Raw genomic sequence first — 23,766 nt, 5'->3', positions numbered from 1 at the left:
ACCCACACAAACACTAACATACACATTCCTTGATTCTAGTTCTCCTGGGATGTGTTTACATGCCACCATCACTTCGTGGTCTGGCGTGAGGCATCGAAAGTGATCAGAAGTGGGACCAACAAAAAGCCGGGCCAAGCCAGAGAGTAAATAAGTAATAAATCTATCCCACATCAGCGGAACGTTTCACTGTAAACACGCTCTTAAAAGCGAGCGTGTTGTGGCATCCCGTGCTGATGGGAAGATGGCCGACATTCCTGCTGCTCTCCACAAGAAAGAGCAGGCATAGAAAAAGAGCTGTGAGTTTACGGGGGTTTTGGCCAGTTTCTCCAGAGCATCTGGCCGCTTTAATCACAACAAAGCACAATCAGTCAACGTCAGAGAGATTGAGAGGAGGAGTGATGAGGGGGTTTGGTCCGGGACTTACAACGTGTGAGAAAGAAGGAGAGAGGAAGACAGGCTGTTGTGCCAGAAACTGTGTTGCAGCAAAAAATGTTTTCCTCTGGGATCCCTGCGATTATATTATAATGAGGGAAATTAATGTTCAGCCCACTGTAAACTGAAAGCTTCCACACATAACCAATGGATATGTGTGGTTTATAATAATATCAGAAAGGAGCATGTTTGCGATTTGTTCTGAGGAATCGATTCATCATTTTAATCACAGTTTGTGAAATGTACTCAAAATATTTTTTACTGTTTGAAAAGGGGCATGTTCTGTTTTTTTCTTCGTTTTTTTCCATGGTGACAAAATCAAAGCTCTGGGGAAACGTAAGGGGTAAACAAAATTTTGCACAATGATTTTTCCTGTTTAAAAATGAAAACCACTGATAATTCAGCTGAATTAAACATATTCTATTGAAACAGCACTATTAGTGTTTGCCGCTTCTGTCACATTAGTGAATGGTCGCCTTTTAACATAACCACCAGACAAAAGGAACAATTAGCCTTAGTTTGGAGCCACTTGATGAATCCAAGTCAATTATCCAGCTTTCTTGTGACCGTCTTTTGGTCTCTATCAACTCCTGAGAAAGACTTCTGACTCTTTAGTTGTGTCATATGACAGCTAGTGCCAAATTATTTAGTCTGCTGTGTGGCATGATGGATATCAGCTCATTTGACTCAACGTCGTATGAAAATGTTATGCAAAACATTTGCTATTTATTTAAACCCTAAATCACACGTTAACCATCTTAGTCGTGAAAATCCCCAGAACGTGAGCAAGGTTGAAGCTTTAACCAATGAACTAAATGTATTCAGTTAATTATACATCATTTATACTGGATCTGATAGCCTATCAACTTGTCAGGAATAGCCAGCTCTAGAGCTAAGTCACATATCTGAGAGCTGTTCGCCATTACGAGGATGTATTTCCCAGCTGGTTAGCAAGTGGTTCCTGTAAATCTGACTGCTGCACCAAAAACCTCCTTACGATTGTTTCGGTCGCTGGCAGGTTGCCATAGTCACCTGCAGTTTGCATGGAAAATACTGATTTTTCTGCAAACTCTCATCAATGACGGGTAATGTTCATGCCTTCAAAATAAAAGTTGTGCCTAAGCATTGATGTCAACTGTTTTCAAAAGTTGCAGCTTGTACTTTGTACTAAAAGTCTGTGTTTCTGGCTTGTGTAGCAGTGGCTGCTAGCGACCAAAGCTGTCCCGAGGAGGTTTTTACCAACTGGTTTGGGAATACAAATTTCCATAATGACCGGTGTCAATGACCAGTCTCTAGGCCTGCGTAGTTGTGGCCTTACTAGTCCTAAGCTGACCTTATGTTGACATACAAGTTCAAGGTCACATGACTGCAAAATCTCAAAAGTGGTTTTGTACATCCTTTTGTCCTTTGTTTTTTCTGGTTTAAGGCTTGAACTGGCCAATGTGCATCAATAATCATAAGGTTTGGTAGGTCTTGGAGGCACCTTGTGTGAGGTTGATCGCACACTTCTGAAAGTGGAAACAGAAATATATCATTGTGTACAGCCAGGCTGCTGAGACAAAGATTAAAAAGCTCATTCAATCAAGAACTTTACATGTAGATTGAAGTGAAAATGATTGATTCATTTAAGAAGCGATTAAAAAGAAATATAGACAGAAAGGTTTAAAAAAATGAAGTAATAAAGAAAATGAGCTCGTAATATTAGGCTATTAACCTACGTATTATATAAAGTTTGATCAAATACAGGACACAAGTCCAAAGTAAAGCAAAAAGAGATAAATAATAACAAATGATTGAGGGAAAAGAAAAGCCTTTATTCACAATATTATTTACTGTATATTTTTTTTCTGTAGTTTGTTTGTCTATTGTTGAATCATGCAGCCTTTGCAAGGAAAGATAAAAAACTCAGCTGACTATAAAAATGTTCTGTTATTCTGTTACGGGTCCGATGTTATTATTCATTTCTTATTTTTATTCTTTACAGTCTCCTCAAAATTCAGTTTTGCTGATTAAACAAGTGATGTTAAAAGAAACCCACAAACAGTTCAATGTTGTCCTTAAAATTGTATTACAGTGTTGCTGCTATTTAATATTTTAAACAATATCATACCATTTAATTTTTGTTGTGTTTCTTTTTTTGAATTCACTTGTACCAAAGCATATTTGCACCACTGAGTACATTTTATTTTATGACATTTCTTTGTAACTGTGAGTGAGACTGTTTAGCAAAATAAGAAAATCTTGACTTAATCTGTATATATACACTTGTTTAATTCTGCCTTTTGGAAATGTTCTGGCTGCGTTTTGCCTCTGTGCTGTAGACAGATTCAAGGGGTCACATATAAGCATAGCGATCATTTTACTGGTCAACATCAGGTCCATTTAATAGAGATGGAAAGAAGCTGGGATTTCTGGGGGAGTTGAAAACTGATCCCTCTCCCACTTGTAAAAGTTGCACACTTAACTGGACGCATGCAAGGAGGTGAAATTGATCGTAGAAGAGTGGGTGTGAAATATATGCGCAGCGCTCAGCCACCTGGAGGTGCACACACATGTGAGTGTGTGCGTGCGCATGCATAAAAACGTGAGTGACATCTAAGACACCTTGCAGGCTACACACACACACCGCTGAGAGCTGGAGGTGAAGCGAGGAGCAATAACCCCAATAACTTCTACGGCTCAAATTAGAGGTGCACTTTTAAAGGGGCCTCCCACGCAGCTATCACCACGTTCACTACTGAAGACCCTAATTATCAGCTTCGTGAGCCCTGAGTTCACTCCAGATACTGAACCTCATATGTCAACAGACAGGCGACCCCACGCCCCCACCCTTAAGAATGGGAACACTATCATAAAAGGCCTTGATGACATAAAACAAAGCGACTGACTTTGACGTGGGAGGAGATTTTAGCTCATTTGGGGTTTTTCAGAAAAGGGAACCAGCTCTGAATTGATCTCGTGCTTTACGGCCTCCCCCCCCCCCCCCCCCCCCACTAGGTTCCCTGGATTTATTTCTGCGTCTGTAGAGAAGGACATAAATCATCCTCGGACTCTCTTTCTTCTGCTCCCTCTTTCTTTTTTGCCCCCCTTCTTTCTCTCTGAAGCGAGGGATGTGGCTGTCTGCAGCACAGAGTCCGGCTCTCTCCCCTCCGGAAGAATTAGGCCCGCAGACATTACCACATTGTATTTTGCAGTGCATAGTTTTTCAAAAGGGGGAACCAGTCTTGGCTCCACCACAGTCCCAGTCCTGCGGGCCCCATGGGCCTCTTTCCCTCACTCTCTAATTAGATTAGCCGGGTCCCCAATCTGGCAACCCAGGGCTCCAATCTGGCAATCCGGCTACCTTTGCGGCGGAGCAATATCTGCTCTTAAGAGGAGGAAATGACCTAAATGTTGGTCAGTATGGTATTCTGTTACACCCAATGGTGTGCTGACAAAACAACTTGGGTAATGAAGACGTTAGAGGGCAAGGGAGAGAGAAGGGAAAAGAAAAAGGATTTACAGCCGAGCTCTATGAAAAGTGCTGGGCCAACCGAAGGCTTGTGGTTGGGACAGCCATTTTGGGAGGAGAGCTGGCAGCTGAGGGAGCCATCACAGGTCGGGTGTGTTCCAAAATAGCCAATTAGGTGCTTAGAAGCTGTTGCATATCAATAAATACCACCAGAGCATGTCGCTACTTGGAGGTGAACAGTCAATTCGCATGTGAAAAGCAAAAGTGGATCTTTTAGACAGGACGAATACTGAAGTCACTGAAATATTACCTTTCTGTCTGTCTTTTCTGTCTGCTCTTGCGCAAGTGCTTCAGCATCTTCAAGTGCCTGACCAGAAGGCCATAAAATATCACAGCAGCATCGGAAAGGAAGTCGTCAAGCCAAATGATGAAGCCAAAGTTAAAGCCAAGGGTATGAACAATTTAGGAGCCTGAAAGTCTTACAGGACACTGTATTTCTGTCAGTACGAATGCTTAACTCACTGCCAAAGGAGATGATTAAGAAATGTAAAGAAAACACGAAGTGAGTCTGTGCATAAAAAGAGGGGGGAAAACTGTTAAAAGCGAACGAGGACAGTCAAACAGCACAGAGCTTCCCGCAGCGAAACACATGTGCGGACAAGACTAATCCAGCAGTGCACTAAATTCCACAGACAGCCATCTAGATGGGACGTGACAGTATAAAACAGAAGAGAACGTCTGGAGATTTCACTGACAGGAAGTGAGTGCTGTGAATGATTTGGCCTCATAAATCATTTTTTGGGGAGAGATGCAGGGAGCTTCCAAAACCGGGAGTCTTTTTCATGCACAACTGATTAGTTGATCCCTCAAAAGGTGCTGCGCAGAACGGTGTTGTGTGTGCATGTTGCAGCTCCCACGCTATAACACAAATCAAGATGTTATGGCAGGTCGCGATGACTAACTTGCTGTTGTTGTGTTTGAGGTTTTCGTTGTGGAGAAAATAGTTAGAGTCATTCACCGTGGCCCGGAGGGAGCCGAGGGAGTCCTGAGTCGGAGAGACATGTTCATGGGAAAGATCAAGGGGGAATTTGTCTCTACGGTGTACTTAGTCTGTGAATGCATGTGTGTGTGTATGTGTGTGGGAGTGCAGCTGAGTTTGAAATTATGGCCGCAGTAATTCAGATAAATTTGAAAACAAATCATTTGTTCTTTGTTTGGGACAGCCATTCACAACAAGCTTCTGTTTTAGCTTCTTTTTAAAAAATTCTCTCTCTATAAAAGTTTCATATTGTGGTGGGTTTTGTTTTGTTTTAAGCGCAGAAAAAAAACTATATTTAGACACAAATGAACAACCCTGAGACGGACGGGTAAAAGCTTGTCGTTTGCCAGGTAGCACAGATTACAAGGAGAAGAAAGAGCCAGTTTTACAGGCAAATGTTAATCAGGACAATTCAAAAAGACATTGCCGTACAGCTCAGAGTAGATAGGATGCATCCAGATAGGATGATGAATGGAAATATACTGCTCTTTATGGTTGATGACATTGTGAACACTGGAAAGGCAGAAGTCTGAATGCTTTTAGTGGGAAGTTACCAAAACGACACTGCACCTTTACCAATCTAATTTCATTTGGATAGGTTTTGAAGAAAAAGAAATCAGTATATGTGTCTTTACATCTTTTATTGGGGTTACAAAAATAAGCACCTGATGGTCTGAAAGAGAAAAATAAAACCTATCTCCTCCTTTCATGGAGTTTTTAACACTATGACTATGTCACATTATGTCATATGTATTCCTTTTCTTCCAGATGTTATTACTGCAGCCACTGCTTTCATTCAGGCTTTCCTGTAGGACCAAATCTTGAAAGCTGCTATTTTGGGGCAATTTAAATTGGAAGGCCTTACAAAAATTAGCAGTTCTTGTCAAAAGTAGGAAAACTCTTTATTCCTAGTAGAGTAGGGATAGCGGGTGTCTGCTTCATCCGGTCTGGGTGAGGGGAGAATGGAGAGAGAAGCACTGAGGCACAATAAACAAACACTGGGCACACTGATTGGGCCAACCACAGATCAGAAACATGCCGTTTCTGAGGTGGAGAGCTATGGAAAGCAAGAACCAAGAAGAAAAAAAACACAAACAGCAGAACAGAGAGAAGACACAAAGTTAATGATACGGTAGTGTGCATCATTGGAGGTCCCCTGGAAACTGAGGTTAGGAAAGAAAGATTTACTCCTAGTCTTAAAAGTAAACACATCAAAAGAGCTGATTCAACAGGAAACAAGCAGGCCTGCAATCTCATGGTTTGTTTCAGATCAAACATGAAGTGAAGTTTTCTTTTGGTACAAATTCCACGCAAAGGCGCAGTGATGACACAAATATGGCTGTATTTTTGTTGCTCTGGGTGACAACGGCAGAAGTGAATAGAGATCTTGAGTTCCCTCAGACCTCTCTCTCTCTTGCCACGTCCTTCAGCTCTCTTGGTGGAGACCAAGGGTTTCCCAAGACAGCAAAGAGGTGTAATCTCACCAGCGTGTCCTGAGCCAAAATGGGGCCTCATCTCCCTAAGATATCCCTGAAACACCTGACCTAGGAGGCGCACAAGAGGCAGCCAAATCAGATACCTGAACCACCTCAAGTAGCTTCTTTTGACGTGGAGGAGTAGCAGGTTCTACTCTGAATCCTTCCCAAATGACTGAGCGCCTCATACCCTATGAAGAAATCTAATTTAGCCTGCTTGTATCAGCAATTTCATTCTTTCCATCACTCCCAGAGTGCCAAAGGTGAAAGTTGGAACGTAGATCAACCAGTAAATCAGCAGCTTCGCTTTCATGCTCAGCTCTCTGTTCACCACAACAGACCGGTACGGCATCTGTATCACTGCTGACTCTACATCAATCCATGTGTTAGTCTCGTGCTCCACTCTCCACTGACTCATGAACAAAACTCCAAGATAACAAACTCGTCCACCAGGTGGGCACTCTGGCCTTATCCAAGTGAAAACTGTGACCTCGGACTCGGAGGTGGTTTTGCTCCCATCTGTTTCACACTCCGCTGAAAACCACTCCAGCACAAGCTGGAGGTCATGGCTCAATAAAGTTAACAGAACCATATTCATCTGCAAAAAAGGAGAAATGATCTCTCGAACCCACCAAACCCAATACCCTCCACCCACAGGATACACCTAGAAGTTATGCCCAAGGTCATGAATAAAATGTTAAAATTTATTTCAAAAAACTATTGTGAAACAATAGCTTGATGCTATGAGATTTTCTCATAGACTATGGGGTTTTTATGATGCTACTGATAATAAGAAATTGAGGACTATATAACTGCTGCCAGTTGCCGGCAGCTGGATCTGCTGGATTCAGTTTTGCTTTGTTATAAGAGAAAAAAGGGAGAATTTGAATAAAAGAGAGCAAAATTGTAGGACACTCTGAAAGTTTGCTATTGTTACTTAATTCCAGTTACTTAATTCTTTCCATCACTGGAAAGAAGTAGGTCAGCTTTAGCTGTTAGGGCTGAACATTTGGTTCCAAAATGGTACAAAAGAAATTCAGTGACTCTGTTTGCATGAATAACACAAAAAAGCAAACACTATGCCCTCTGTCGCCAATCAGAACATAGTTCTGCTGGAGGTTTCTTCCTCTTAATAGGAAGTTTTATCTTCTCACGCTCACCTAGAGCTTGCTCTCAGGAGGTTGTGTGATTGTTATTGTTGTGTCTTTACAAAGCCCCCCGAGGCAACTATTGTAATAAACGACACTGAATTGGATTGAATTGTGTCCAGTCTGAACACACTGTAAGAACAAAGTGCTCTTTTTGGAATAACCTGGTACTTTGAGCTATTTACAAATTCAACGGGGCCTCTCAATTTAGCAGTTGAGTGATTATGAGGATTCTAAAACCAACAAAGTGAAGCTAATATGGTTTCTTTTTCTAGTTCCTGTTAGTTTTCTTACTACAGCATTTTCACCAAGTTGAGCTGTTTCAGAGACATTAGGATATGTTGATTTAAAAATAATTATTGTTATATAACCACAATCAACATAACTCTGCTCCAGGATGTTCCTAATTATAAAAATATTGTGACGGTAAAAGATTTTTGCACATTTGCTGCCTGTCATAATTAGTTACTTGCTAAAAGATGAATGGGTTCACCTTTTTTAGTCCCTCTTAAGGCTGAATTGTTAAAAGGTTAATAGTTGTGCTTGTTGGATTCAAATTACCCACTGCTAATTAAACAGGCAATCCAACATTTATTAATATGGCCATGTGGATTATTACAGTGTGTGTTCACATGTGTGTGTGTGTGTGTGTGTGTGAGAGAGCTGTAATGGATGGACGTCCTGTCTCACCCACTGAAGGTGGGCTTGATTGAATGCCGTCGGAGGAGTTGAGGAGCAAAGAAAACAACCCAGGAGATGAATGCAGAAAGGAGCCACCGAGCCCTGCTGATATTTCATCATCTGAATCATGAACAGAGCTGCAACATGGCTGTCAGCATGATGGAGATCCTATCGAAGGGTGGGGGGGCTGAGCTCGCATCACAAAAGTCAAATCCACAGCTGCTTCCAACTAGCTCGGCTCTGCTTCAGCTTCAGATCCATTCACTGAACTTTACTGGCATCGAAAGCAACAAGAAATCACGTAACTCCAGATAAAGCATCTTTTTGTGCTAACTCTAATTCTGTTCTAATATGAGCTTGTATCAGCAAGTGTTTCAGTAGCTGAACCATAAACAATCAGTTTCTTCCTTCATTCTTTCTTTCTGTCCTCACTGTCTTTCCCCCCTTATTCCTTGTTCCCTCTTCTTTCTTCCCATCATTTCCTTCCCTTTATTCTTTTGTTCTTTCTTTGTCTTTTCTTCTTTCCTTCATTGCTTTTATCTGTCCCTTCTTCCCAGTTACTTTTTTCATTCTTCTTTCTTTCTTCCCCTCTTTCCTTCATTCTTTCCTATCATCATACTTTGTTACTTTCCTTTGTTGTTTTTTTCACTGTTGCTCTTAGCGGCCACCCTCATATGTTTTTTTCCTTCATTTTTTTTAATTTTGTCTTCACTTCCAAATGTTATTGCTTTTCTTTCTTGCCTGCTCCACCAAACTATTAGTATTTCGTGTTTTTTCTTTCTTTCTCTGTTCCCACTTTCCTCGCATTTTTTAATCATCTTTCTTTTGTTTCTCTCTTTTGTGTCTCTTTTTCGTCCCGTCAAGCGTTTTTTTGTTCAATAAATGTTTAGGCTTTATTGTTCTGCCCTGGCTTGTTTCTTTAGATCATTGCTTCCTTTCCTTTGTTCTTTGTTTTACATTTATTTCCTTCTTTTTCGTTTTTTCAGAAATCTCTTTATTCATTTTTCTTTTATTTATTTTTTGCTCCTTGGATTTGGCGCCACACCCCTGCTTTCTTTTCTGCCAAAATCTTGTTTTTGATTCATTTCCTTCCATCCTTTCCTTGTTATTTCTTCCTTCTTTCTGTCTTTTTATGGTTCATTAAACCTTTCTTCCTCTGCCTATAGTTTCTTTCTGTTTACTCTGCTTGCTTATTATTATTTTCACTACCCAAGCCTTTGCTGTCCGATCACTATTTCCTTTTCCACCCTTCAATTGCTCACTTCACTCATTTTAATCCCTAATCCTCTCATCTCTCTTCTAAATAAATAGTTTTCACATTCTTTCATCTGTCACATTTCACCTGCTCACCATTCTGGACATCCTTGTTTATAACATCAGACCCAGAAGAAACCCTACAGAGATGTACACAGAAGATGAGTCATTCCCTCCTCTGATGGAGCACCCATTAACCCACAGCACCCTCCGCCTCCAAACACAAATAATCAGTGCTGATGTGCGATTGCGTCCTCCCACTGCCATAATTGAAGATAATTGTTGGACCTAATTTGGACCAATTCTCCCTATTGCTAAACTCTTTCTTACATCTAATCCCTCTTTCTGGCACTCGTAGTATGCACAATGTTTGGATGTCAGACCTGCTGACTGATAGAGTCTGCAAAGAGCACAAGTAAACACTGGATAATGCCAGTTTTTTTGCTTAGTTTAGTTAGAAATGACAGGATCTAAAGATTGTGAAGATTAATATAATCTATTCACGAGTATATGCAAATATGAAATGGAGAAATGGCATCCTAAGAAGCAAATGAAGTTGCACTCCCTTTGTTTGTGCCGTAATCTGAGCCTCTCTATGTTTTGGTAGCTGGTCTGGCCGCCCATGCATGCAAATAACCTTCGCCATGTTTATTAAGAGACTGAAGAGCAACTTTCTACTGGGTCAAATAAATAAATCAGTCAATGCATGTGCACCATTTCTCTTTCTGAGTGTCTGCTGCTTTGTTTTTGTATGGCCGTGGTATGTGATGAGCAGAGGAGATTCAGATGATGGGATTACATTACTATACATGAAATATGAGCTTCACAACAAATATTATTTGGTCTGTCAGCCAGGCGGACACCGAAGGTTTGTGATTTGTAACAAATCACAGCCTTTGAAGGTACTGATCTGTGCTGGTGTGGACTAATGGTTGGGGATGGATTTTAAGCATACTGGCACAGGTCTACACACACTTTCTGGCTGTAAATGAAATAGAAAACAAAGTGTGGTTGATATGGATGTTTCTTTTGCCCTGATGTGCTAGTGCACTTATGTCAGAATGTTGCACAAAAGCAAAAGGCACTCGTCTTTGCCCTTGATGTTTGAACCAATACCAGTATCGGGTCATGGAATTTAGTATTTGTGCTTTTTTTCAAATAAAAACCTGTAATTTTTCTCTCACATCTGTGAGGTCACTGTCACTGTGTTTCAATATACACAATATAAAATAGGAATGTTAAATGATTAATTTTTATGGTTATTTACTAAGGTTTTGGATAGAAAATGTTTGTTTGCTGAAGTGGCGTGCTGACTAGAAATGTCAGTGCAGTCAGCTAAAAATGTTACGTTAAAATGTCAAACAACACAGTGAAAAAGCCTCATTTCTCTGACAAGCTCTCCAACTACCTAATTAATGATCAAAAGAACATATCAATGAAGCTGTTGATGTCTCATTAAAAGTTTCATCATCATCCTTGGGTTCGATTTCTTATATGTTGGTGATATGCTAAAGTTAGCTGCAGGTCCTTCTAGTAAATTTGGCTTCCAGGTCATCAAATACGGAAGATTCTCAGCTTTTAGATACACGTGTGTTTGACAACAGCTTCGAGCTAAATAGCCAGATATTCCCTCCAGGAGTTGGTTGAGGCCAAAACTGAAGCCAAATAGAAAGTAAATACTGAATTTCATCCACTGGACATAAAAAAAACCCACACAAACAAGTGAACCAGGTGAATTTTGTTTATAGTTGTGGTTGGTTTTATGGGTGCTCTACAAACGTTATGCTGCTTTAGAAACACAGGTGGAGTCAGTTCATCTCAATGTCAAGCGCAAAACATAGGATATGCTTTTTTTCAGCTTCAAATAGTTGACATTAGTGGTACATGATGTGTCGCAAACATTAGCAAATCAGTTTGTGCGCTTGATTTAAATATTCTCCTCCCCATCTGAGCCTTGAGAAGGAACTCCTATAAAATACATATGCAACAGGGTCAGTTACAAAAGTAGCAGAGCTGCTACCTCTCACACACAATCTTGGCCTTGTGCTTTTTTTGTTAAAACAGATAAGACTTCTTTTTTTCTTTTTTTTACACCAACGCCTAGTTTATGCTTGTAAATACGGTTTTGTGGCCAAGACATATTTCTGCCCTCTAGTAGTCAAAAATCCCTTTAAAACAGCTTTAAGTACAGACTGGAAATAAAGTTTAGTATTACCTTTTTGAAAGACTTTTCCTGTAAAACATGGTTCAAAAAATTGTTTTTAATTTAGCACAAAACAATCACAGTCAAGTTGCTTATGTTGGAGTTCAGGATTTCACATTCAAAACACACCAAAAAAGGCTAATATCATCTCTCTTTCCATTCTTCACCTAATGTCAAAGAAACAATACCAAATAGAACAAACATCAATTTACAAAGAACATTCAAGTACATTTTATTCCTAGCATTTTACAAAAAGTGTTTTTCCACTCTGCCATCACACACATTAAACTGCAGGCTTTGAGTGAATGCTCCAGTAATAATACTGTAGGACATGACTCAGAACTACTTGTGAATCCAATTTTGACTTTGGCTCTGCATTACCTCTGTGGCTAAGAAAAAAACCTTAATTTGAGCATACTAAGTAAAACGCTCCCTTCATCTGCAGCGAGCTGTGGCAGATCTTCACAATATTGCCACTCAGCACCAGGTGCAGTGGTTCACCACAGCACCGCCATGCACCCCCAGACCTGTCCACATTCGTGCACCCTGGGTAGCTACTCGAGGCTGCATCGAGCAGAGCATCAGATGAAGCCTCACAGTGACTGACTGAATCTCCATTTCCACCAGGTTGTTTCAGACGTAGCTGTCAGCGAGATCCCACGTCCTGCTGAGTCTCATTTTTAAGGCGAGCCTCAGCTGTGTGTGGAGCAGTGACAGCTCGGAGGGGGAGAAATGTGGAATTCATCTAGCCCTCAGGAACAGTCATCTTGGAGGGATGGAGAAAATATGTAGGAGGGGGTACGGGGGCTGGAGAAGACAGCACAATAAAAGAAATACAATAGAGCGAAACCTGCCAAATTCTACTGTACGGTAACTAAAGACGCAAGACTGAGTGGAAGTTATTCCCCCGCAATGCTGATCGCTGTCACCACTTTTTAATGCTGCAGCATTTGCTTGTTTGCATTCCAGGACAAAGAGGATTAAGATACAGATAATAAATTTCCTGTGAAAGTGCTGAAGAAGATTAGAAAACATTAAAAGACTTAACTCGATTTTTTTATAGTGACCAACAGATCCAAAGATTTCCCTCTGTTCTGCTTACTGAAGTCTTTAAACTAAATTACCAAAAAAATAAATTAACTTAGACTAAACTCAGACTAAATAAATTAGTATTATCTTTTCTGTTAAAGGTTTTGATGATCCTGTAAACGTCTACTCTTCACTCATATTTAAGGGTTTGTTTTTTTATTGCTACATCCATGTTTTTAAAAGGATTTCTTGGCCTCAAGAAAACAATGTATGTGCAATTTTTACAATTAGGAACTCAACAGAGATCAAAATATGTCTTGAAGTGAAACTGTGGCACTGAACAAAAGCAAAAATAAACTCAGAAAGGTGATTTTATCATACACAGGAGAAAAATACAATGAAACAAAATTGCCTAACCAACTTTTTTTTTTAACAGTAATATGCTTTATTATGATATCAGCTGAATCACAGGTATGTTAAACACAAGACAGCATTCATTAAACATTTTCAGAGTGAATTTTAACAAATGAAATACAGATTTTTCTGTTATATGAGACATTGCTGGACATTGGGTGCACAGATATAGGCAATTTGCACAACACCCTAACTGAAAGCTGAATTTGCATCTTGTGCTTTAAAAAATGGGAAAAACTTAAACCAGGATGTCCAAAAGACTTGAAAACAGCTTTGAAAGTGCAACATAAATGCACAGCAATAGTGTCACTGAATTCCCCCGTTCTGGAATTTCCCAAGATGACTCTTTGATGTCTGTAAGCCTCCCCTCAGAGCACCAAAATCACAGCTTAGCTTCCCGGTTTCTTTATAAACTCTCTCCATGATGTTTACGCTGCAGTGTCTCAGGGGTGGATTGTTTCAACATCCGTCTGTTACCGTAGTCTGATGACTCTTTAAGGGAAGCATAATCTGAGTATTATAGCACCTTTTATTGCAGCTTGAATGTGACACAACAAACTTGCATGCAGTTGTTTGCATTTGGCGGTTTGAGCAGGGAGCATTTGTTTTAAATCCACCATGAAATTGAAACATAATATCCAGCAGATGGCACTATTGTCCACAGATGTTCCTCTTAGGGTTCAGGTGCTCTAATGCGAAGTGACTTCATGTGCCTCTAATGTTGGTGTTGCATGAACTAATGGGAAGAAATCAAAGTGCTGCAGCTGCTGCTTTAGGGTTTTTACTACAGCAAAAACAAACACATGTTGAATCCAACAAATCAGAGTTTGCTTTACAGTCCAGGATGCCAGACATTGTGGGTTTGCAGTGACTTAACAAGGTCCAGTTCTTGAACACATTCATGCCTGCATTATTTTACTTGGCATCTCATCTCACGGAGCTTCCTGACCTGTCCAAACCCCTCATATTCTCGGTCTGCTCTTTTGACCTCCTCGCTCTGTTTGTTTTCGAGTATCCAGGAAGGAGAGCTTTTTTTGTACTTTTTCCTCTCTGTCTCCGTGGCCTGTGCTTGGATTTGCAGAAATACAATTGTCACTTTTACTCTAATCCAGATTTGGGAATCCTTTGACTGGGATGAACTGAGACACCTGGAACCTAAATTTACAGACGTCCTATTTGCTGTCACACACTGTACAAGCGTTAAGGGGGAAAAAAATCTGGTTGTTCAGACGGGTACAAGGCAATAATCAGAGCTGTGGTTGGCTCAGCTGGCTGACCTACAGACAGCCAAACTGTGGGATCTGGATTTGGTCTTCCTCTCTGTAGCACCAGCAGTGGCGCTATCTAAACAGCTCCAGCCAAGGTTTGTGTCTCTGGTTAGCATTAAGTTAACTGGACAAGGACAGAGCACATTACAGCAGCTAAAACAACCAGAACTCATCCAGTCTGGCAGCACCTACAACCGTAACACTGTAGGTTAGTCACAGGCTGAAGAAATTAAAGAACTGGATATGTTTTCTTCTCATTTTAAAAAATAAGATGCAAAGGAAATGTTAAATGGATCAAACTATTACAATCTCGATTCAAAGAAGTGTTTTTAGCCTTTCAGTAAAGATTTGAAAGTAGAGAGGGGAGAGCTAATGAGGATAGCTTTTCTGTCCACTTAGTAAAACATCTTTATGAGTTTCAGTTCAAATATCAGCATTAAAATATTGAATATAAACCAGTCAGAGAGACTTAACACAACTGGGACTTAGGTCATATACTAAATGCTAAATTGCTGCTGCTGTTGTTAACTTGTTCTGTTTTTCTGCCTTATCCTTTGTCTGCATCTTGTTTTGCTAGTAGTAATTCATCTCTATGTAATTGTGTTTGACTGTAGTGAAACATATTTTTCATTGGCCTGTTCTTCTTCTTATTTGCAGTTATTTAATGGGCCGTTATCAGAATCAGAATCAGAATCAGAATACTTTATTGATCCCTGGGGGAAATTATTTTTTGTTACAGTGCTCCATTTTAAACCAACATTAAGACAAGACAGACAATACACTAACTAAGAATAGTACAATATATACATATATATACATACATACATACATAAGTCACTCATAAATAAATAGTTGGAAAAGAAACATGTGTAGCTGTAGCAGCAAACAGTGTGTTAAGTGGATGCGTTGTACAGGGAGATGGCCACAGGCAGGAATGATTTCCTGTGTCGTTCAGTGGTGCTTTTCGGTAATCTCAGTCTCTCACTGAACGTGCTCCTGTGACTGACCAGCATGTCATGGAGTGGGTGGGTGGTTATGTTTTATATAGTCCATTTAATTAAAAGGGACAGTGGTCATCAAATAACACCCTGAATTAGCCTGCAGGGTTTTTAACTACTATTGTAAAAAGATACACTTAAAGGGCATTTATTCAAGTATTTACACAGGACAGATTCACCAAGTAAACGGTGTAAAAGAATATGCAACAGCTCTCCAACACCATAATAGATTTTATCTGATAAATGACCAAAGTACAGTACAGAAATGCCACAAAAATGTGCAGTTGCAAGTTTAAATAACTAGAAAATCCTCTTTCACTATCACAAAAGTACAGGTTTGTAACAAGCCTGACCAAAAAATCCAGCATTTCTTAGTGAAGGAGGTACAATCTGCCTTTCTGCAGACAGAAAAGTAAATCCAGTGTCTCCCTCTAGTGATGGAAGTATGTCTAAACACCCAGACTGAACTGGTCTTCAAGTTTAATCGCTCTGTCCACCAGGTGTCAGCATACTCAAACAAATTCAGTATTTACACATTAGTTATTCTGTCATCCCATCCAGCTTGGCCTTCTCTCTCCTGCAGTTTCAGTCATTCAGACTGATTTTTCACACTCGGCCTCACCCACCTTCCTCCCACTGTAAGATCAGAGCCCCCCTTTTTTTCCACATGTTTCACCACAGCTGAATCATGTGGCCTTTCTCAATAGTTTGATCCTATTGTGTGTCTCTGTTTCAAAAGAACAAAGAAAGTATCCTTTTTGTTTAGGGACTGAACTGAAATTAGGACAGCATGTCTCCTGTGAAGGTGGGAAGTGGTGGCTGTATTAGGAGGAGCCAAAGCTGTCAGTTGTTGAAGTTGATGTAAATGTTTCACCAGCTTCACATCAAAGCATCATTACAGAAAATGCATGTTTTACATTTTCTGTAACAAAAACTGAAGAACTTGATCAAAGGTAACTGATTTTTACAACTAGGGAGAGACTAACATGGTAATAATCATGTAATAAAGTATTTAAAAAAAACTATAAATAAAATACTATTTATAGTACGCACAGCCCTTTATGAGGAAGTGTAGCCCAGGTTATTTGTTACAACTGAAATATACGTTCCCATGAACACATCACATGCAAGCAATTAAAAAACAAGACAGCTTTAAAAACACACACTTGCGTGTGTGTGTGTGTGTGTGTGTGTGTGTGTGTTTGTGTGTGTGTGTGTGTGTGTGTGTGTGTGTGTGTGTGTGTGTGTGTGTGTGTGTGTGTGTGTGTGTGGTTATGTCTGTTAAAAACATGAAGATTGTGGGCTGCAGATTTCACCAACAAACAAGACAACAACAAAAAATACTCACCCAAACAACACAAGTGAAACAGGAAACCATATGTTCTAACCACATTTTTTAAATTAGTTTAAATTAGAACTAGGTTCAGATTATTGTAAGAAAGTGGCATTTGGCTGTGATGGTAAACTTTGGGGTAAAAAGCCTGGCAATACTTTTTGTTTGTCTGGCACACAGCAGCAACGCATGGGTGAAGAACCTTTAGTCAACATTTGAAAACTGCTCATTCAAAATGACAACAAAGTCAAAGCTGCACCTATCCAGGCCCCCGGCAGATAACCTGCCAGGTCTGAAACGCTGAGATAAGTGAAGATAGAGAGTTCTTGAATACTCAGGAGTGCACCATTACTCTACTCACCCAGCACTTAGAGGGATTTCAATTCTACTTCTGCCGCTTCTCTGGATGCAGATTTTGTCTTCATGGAGTTTGATGGTTTCAGCTTTTCAGTGAAAAAGGCTGCCTTCTCCTGCTGGTGGATATTAAGTTGATTGATGAGTGGAAGCTGGAGTGAACCAACAGAATAGAGTTAAGAGATTTAAAACTAGAACAATGAGCCATTAAAAAAGTAAAAAAAATCTCCAAGAGGCTCAACGGTCCAAAAGAAAAAAAGAAAAAAGGTAAAAATTCTTTGAGGATTAACATTTAAGAAAAAAGAGGGGTTGGTACCTCAGTTTACATGTATTATACATCTTTAGACAAAGGTTTAAACAAGTTAGTGCAGCCATGCAACACTTTAACAATCTTTAATTGGCATAAGGAGAGAAACTCTGTGAACGGGTTCTTTCTGTTCATACATAAAATAATGCTAATCAGGCCCAGATCTCAACACATTAATAATGCATGATCTCTCTGCATCTTTAAAAACATTCTCCTCCACCAAAACACCAAAAAGTGAGTATCTGCCAGAAGATTTGTGTTCATCCCATAATATGAGCTCCAGAGACAAGTCTGGGTTTTCGTACTTTTTGCACTTTACATATTGTAGCTTGCAGCTCTCATCACATGTCACTGCGGGTTACGGTTGCCACTGAACTGAAATATAAGTATATGTTTTGAGGAGTTCATTACAGGGATCTGAACGCAAAGACGGGGCTTCTCTCGCCTCAGGCGACTCTCTATCAACAGCTGGAATTCCAGCAAGCTGTAGAGGAAGGAGAAGTGCAGGAAACTGGAGATGCCCTGGAAGTGTGAGAAGTGTATGCAAAACGGCCAGGTCTTTGTGACGACCTTAGGAATGTTCCGGCTTCGACAGTCTTTAAAGGCTCTTTGATGTCCAAGGTTGTTTTTCCTTCTCGCCACTCTGGTGACAGAGAATGAGCCTGAGAATGACTCACATTTTATATACACATGAACATCCTCTGTGCTTTAGCACATGCACATGAAAACTTTAATGACTCATTTGTTAAATAATCTATTAAATAATATAAACTGTGGTTACTGTGTTTAATATTTTCCATTTAACATTCATTAGTAATGTTTTTGTGCTGTTGCTTGGGGTCCACCGCATTAGGTGCCCTTCCAAACCAACTAGTCTTAAGTGGAGGTGGGTTTAAAGTCCAATGAGGAGTATGCACTAATAACCACGATCCGAGAAGATGCAGCACCTGTTTTGTGTCTAGTTTAGAGAAAAGTCCATGCACGTGGAAAAATTAATTAATTCAGGATGGTTAAACTAAATGCAGATATTAAAGAAGCACAAGATCAGATTTTGCATGGTTGGATCTTAACACGGTTCCAAGTAGACCTTCAACATGCAACAAGAACAAATGGGAGTGAGAAGAACATTTTTTTGAGCATGCAATTTATTGAAAACAACCCTTAAACTGAAACAGGGTGTTTTACAGTTGTTCAAAAATTTAGGGCCACACCTCCAAACCCCCCCGTAAACCCCCCAAAACAGAAACCAAAGTTCCAAACATCAACTCAGTAACTCCACCATTATTGTTGATCACTTCAAAATTTGCTGCAGCATGCTTGATGCGAGCGTTTCTATGAGGTGACTGGGAACATTTCTCCAAGTGGTGAAGACGGCCGCACGAAGGGCTTCTAATGTCTGGAGCTGTTGTCCATTTTTCAAAACTTCCCTTGCCATCCATCCCCAAAGGTTCTCAGTTGGATTTAGATCAGGGGAACACACAGGATGGTCCAAAAGTTTGATGTTATTCTCCTGGAAGAAGTCCCTTGTCCTGCGGGCAGTGTGTACTGTAGCGTTGTCTTGCTGAAAAATGCAGTCATTACCACACAGGTGATGGCCCTCAGTCATGAGGGATGCTCTCTGCAACATCTGGGCATCGCCAGTGGTTGTTTGACGCACCTGCTCCATTGTTCCACTGAAAGAAAAAGCACCCCAGACCATCACGGCGCCCCCTCCACTGTGGCACATCTCAGGTGGGATCTGCTTGTCATGCCAGTAATGGTGGAAAGCATCAGGACCATCAAGGTTAATTTTTTTCTCATCAGAGAATAAAACTTTTTGCCACCTTTCAATGTCCCATGTTTGCTGCTCTCTTGCAAAGTCCAAACAGTCAGTTCTGTGGCGTTCAAGGAGGCGAGGCCTTTGAAGACATTTTTTGTTTTGAAGCCCTTCAGTCTCAGATGTCGTCTGATGGCTATGGGGCTGCGGTCGGCACCAGTAACAGCCTTAATTTGGGTCAAGGATCGTCCAGTGTCTTGACAGACAGCTAATTGGATCCTCCGGCTCATTGCTGGTGAAATTCTTTGGGTCTTCTGCTTGACTTTTTAGTTCTGTAACCCTCAGGATCATTAAAGAAATTCCAAATGACTGTCTTACTGCGTCCCACCTCAGCAGCGATGGTGCGCTGCGAGAGACCCTGCTTATGCAGTTCAACAACCCAACTGTGTTCAAAAAGGGAAAGATTATTTGCCTTTACCACCAGAACGTCGTGACAGTGTGACTACCTGGCAGAAAGTGACAATGAATCCACATTTTTATACAGATTTGGCCTTTTAAAGACATGTGGTCTTAACTTTCGATCAGCTGTAAAACAGCCTGTTTCAGGTTAAGTGTTGTTTTCAATAAATTGCATGCTCAAAATTTTTCTTTGTCTCATTCCAATTTCTTCTTGTTGCATGTTGAAGCTCTACTTCAAGCCTTTTTAAGATCCAACCATACAAAATATGATTTTTTGCCATTTTTCAAATGGTCTTAAACGTTTGATCGGGACTGTATTATAGACAGTAACTGTATTAGATGTACAAATGTTAAAACTGGACTGTGAAAAGGTGAAGTAAGTAGCCTGGCATTTTTCTTTCTTTCTCTTGTTTATCTGTGGGAAGGAAAGGCAGTAGGATGCACTATAGAAGACATCCTGCTGGGAATTTTTGGGTTCTGGCTTTCATGTGGCTATGACTTTACATACCAGCTGCCTGAATGTTTCTTTTAATTGTGCACCATCCTGATGTGAAATTAGCCTCCTTCAGAATACTAACACACTCTGATCCACTATAAATATTGGTCTTTTGAATGGTTTGAGAAACATTACACAGAAAAATGAAGGTGACGACTTAACCTCCAAATTTCCCCGATATCAATCTGATGAAGCATCTTGGAAAACATGCTGGAAAAACATGTCTGATCCATGGAAGTCATACCTAGCATCTCAGAGGATTTAAAGGATCTGGTGGTTACTTTTTGTTGCTTCATATCAAAAGTCATCTTCTGAGGATTTGGAGTCCATGGCCTAACAAATCTGACCTATTACAAGGGCTGTGAGGTGGGGCCACAGGTGGTTTTAATGCTGAAGCTGTTCACTATAAAGGCCGGTGTTTCTGGTTAATCTTGTTAAGGTATGATTTCAAATGGATTTAAGAACAAAGCAAAGATGGAATGAAAATGGAGCAAAGTCAGGGAACATTTTTATGGTGTTTCAGGATAGAAGCCCAGCATGAACACTGCAGCACAAACAAACCCCCAAGATAGGGATCCCAGTACATCTTAAGAGGCTGTGACTCTATTACTGTTCTGTCCAAGAGACAAAATTCAAATTGAATGGCTTTGGAGAGAAGAGGACCTTCACAGATGCACAAAGCAATCTGTCTGAACACAGAAATCAAGACATAAAGATTTTACCAGCTACAGTATTAACATTACCTTAACTTTTCAACCATTTTGAGCTAAAGAGAAAATCCAAAGGATCCTGTAAGATCTTTTTTTTATTTTATTTTACAGCCAGTAAAACAATACATCCAGGCAGCCTGTATGATACTTAGATGATGAAAGGTTAAATATAAAGAAATACCAATCTGCTGTCATTGATATCTACTCTGTTCTTTATTCCCTGCTGTCAGTTTTCTGTATATATCCATGGAAGAGCAGGGAAGCTCCAGAACAAAGCTGCACTGCATAATAATAACATACTTTTAATGAATGCTAATTATTCCAAAGTCTCTCCAAGAAGAACATGGGATTCCACCAGCTCACCAGAGTTGGCTCACTGAAGGAAACACGAGCTTCTTCTGCACTAAGCGGCTTCACCGGAGGGCGTCACTGATGCATGTGGTCGCAGGCAGACTTCACGGACTTCAATTACCAATCAAGTTTCTCTGAAAACAGTATTAGTAATATCTACTCTCAAATGTTATTTTTTTTCCTGACATCTTTGAATGACTTATGTTCAAGAAAGACTCACAGAACAACACAGATTTGACATATTCATTGTTTTATTCAAGTACAAAAATATTAGCAGCTCCGTGTTCATGTTTCAGTCATAAAAAGCTTCATCCAGTGGTAAAGGCAGCGAATTTGACACCCAGCTTTTTTGGCATACGCGCTGCAGTTCACATTTCCACAGTAATAATTCAAAGCGATGTGGCCTGTTATTGCATATCTGTGACAACCGCAGCAAAATAACTCTTAAAGCGATTAAAAAGCAGAACTGAACTGATCCGACAACAAGAATCATCTGCAGCCAAAGCGCCACATATCTTAATCATCAGTGCGACAGAGCGACACTGTTTGTCTGGGGAACACAAACTCTGAAAAATAAAAAATAAGCCAACTGATGACATGGTTCTTTTTTACTATGATGAACCACAACAGTTTTTTTTTTATATACACATGCACACACGCACACACAGATAAACAGGCCAACAACAGAGAAAAAAGTCTCTTTTTCAGTCTGCTTCTTGATGATCTATACACTTACACATTTAACCTTACAGTAATTGATTCAAGGTTACAAAGAAAAGTCTCAGACGATCTCATCCCAGGAGTGTTCATGAGTCACAGCGTGGTTTCCAGTTGTGCTGATTCCTTCATGCCTGCAGAAGCTGTCCCACCAGGGCAGGGCTCCTCTCCCGAATTAAGGCTGACGCGATCTCGGCGACCCGCGACGCTGACCTCTCCCAGTGCTTGGTGCCAGAGAGACAACAGGAGGAGAAAAACAAAAGACAGTGAGGTCATTTTTTAAAGAACATTCAATTAAAACAAGACAACAACACACTGCTAGTGTGAATAAAGTCCCAACATAACAGTTCAAATAACCATTTGTTCACTTTTATGTCTCTTCTCAGGAGACATGAGTGTGTTTAAGTCATCACAGGGTTTGTAACCTCAAAACTTCAGCCAGAAGCATCCAGTGAGCATTAGCAGCCAATTCAAAACAGTTGGAAACAATGTTCAAGCACACCCATGTTGTTCCACTTGCAGTAATGACAAAAGAAAGAAACAGATCTGTTAGTTGGATTTGTAACATCAGTGGCTTGGCTGTGCTCTGCTCTACACAGACACGAGTGACAAATTCGATGTTTAAAATTTACACGCACGCTATCCACAAGAATTCCCCTAACGAGAGAAAAATCTAAACACGGCATGAAGTGCGTGGTATTCTGAATTCACCACTTTAATTTGATATTAACAATCGCAAATTCTGGTGGTGGATTTTCTCGACTAGCGTGTCAGTTTCACAGCTTGTTCAATCAACAGCCGAAAGCAATTTTCAAAAAAGGGCGAAAAGATCAGAACGGAACAGAAGTAAACCAGTTTCTTTTTTCAGAAATGTGGTCAAGCTCTCTTAATGTGAACCGATAAGATCTCCTTTGATATTTATGGTGCATGATATTGGACAGATCTGCAGTAAACCACACGTTCAGACAAAAGGAGACCAGTTTGGCCCTTTAAGGCGGGCTCCACTGTTGTGGTTGTTTTGCTTTCGTGATTCCTCTCGTCTGTATCTGTTTCTTTTTTCTATGCAGACCGCCTGCGCAATGCACTTTAAATGGTTCTCACTCCCCTGATTTCATTCCTTTTAGGCTGCATTGACTCCCTACTTTGATTTAGTTTCTTGATGACGTCAGTGAGTGACCTGTTTTCCATTTTTTCAAAGGGAATGGAGTTCAAGGAGCTTCGCTTTTTTAAAACCATGGCTTGTTTCCTTACACAGATTTATGCTTCATGCTCAACCTGCCCTTTTTCATATAGAAACTGTGGACTTCATTATGGCTTTTGATGTAGCTGATGTAGCATTAAGCATTAAAGACAAATGTGCAACAACACGCAGCAAAGAGTATACTCAGAACACAAAACAGCACACACAGAGAGAGAAAAAGAAAAGCAAAGGTCTGGAAAAGATTAAATTTTTGTAATGCAGTAAAATGTTTTCTACTCAAACACCAAAAAACATTCATGTTTTTTGTTTGCTACAGCACCTGCAGCTTATGGCTAAAAACCACCTCCTTCATATTGCGCAGCTCGCCCTCGTGCTGACAAATCAGCACTGAACTGTTGAGGCTGGGGGTGGAGGCACACGTCAAGACCCCAAAGGATCCAGTGTTTCCCAGCAGATAATTAGACTGTAATGAGATCTTTCAGCTCCTCACTTTAGGGACTGCCACTGCCTTAGTTTCACCAACATTATCTCAAGCGTCACCTCCTGTCACACTAATGCTTTGCATTAATCTTCTCTGTTGTCTTCCTCTTTTCTTTGCATGAAGCTTTTTTGAATTTTTTAACTATTGCCACCATCTATAAACCATGCATCATCCTCTACCTTGACTACCTCTTCTCCTTGCATCTTCAC

General features: G+C 40.3%; 1 protein-coding gene across 1 annotated transcript in view; it reads right to left on the bottom strand.

Moving 5' to 3' along the window:
• Window positions 1-21,405: 21,405 nt before the first annotated feature.
• crppa (CDP-L-ribitol pyrophosphorylase A) overlaps window positions 21,406-23,766 on the bottom strand; it is a 58,209-nt gene continuing 55,848 nt past the window's right edge. The window contains exon 10 of the mRNA XM_086312273.1: window positions 21,406-22,099. Coding sequence (XP_086168399.1) covers window positions 22,004-22,099 — 96 coding nt within the window. The 3' untranslated portion in view covers window positions 21,406-22,003. The remainder of the gene's footprint in view (window positions 22,100-23,766) is intronic.

Source organism: Aulonocara sp. 'chitande type north' Nkhata Bay, linkage group LG11 (assembly GCF_057382095.1).
Source record: "Aulonocara sp. 'chitande type north' Nkhata Bay isolate Kocher_YH1m ecotype deep benthic linkage group LG11, A_spYH_male_GT1.1, whole genome shotgun sequence".
NCBI classification, from domain to species: domain Eukaryota; kingdom Metazoa; phylum Chordata; class Actinopteri; order Cichliformes; family Cichlidae; genus Aulonocara; species Aulonocara sp. 'chitande type north' Nkhata Bay.
This window is presented reverse-complemented; position numbering and strand designations above follow the sequence as displayed.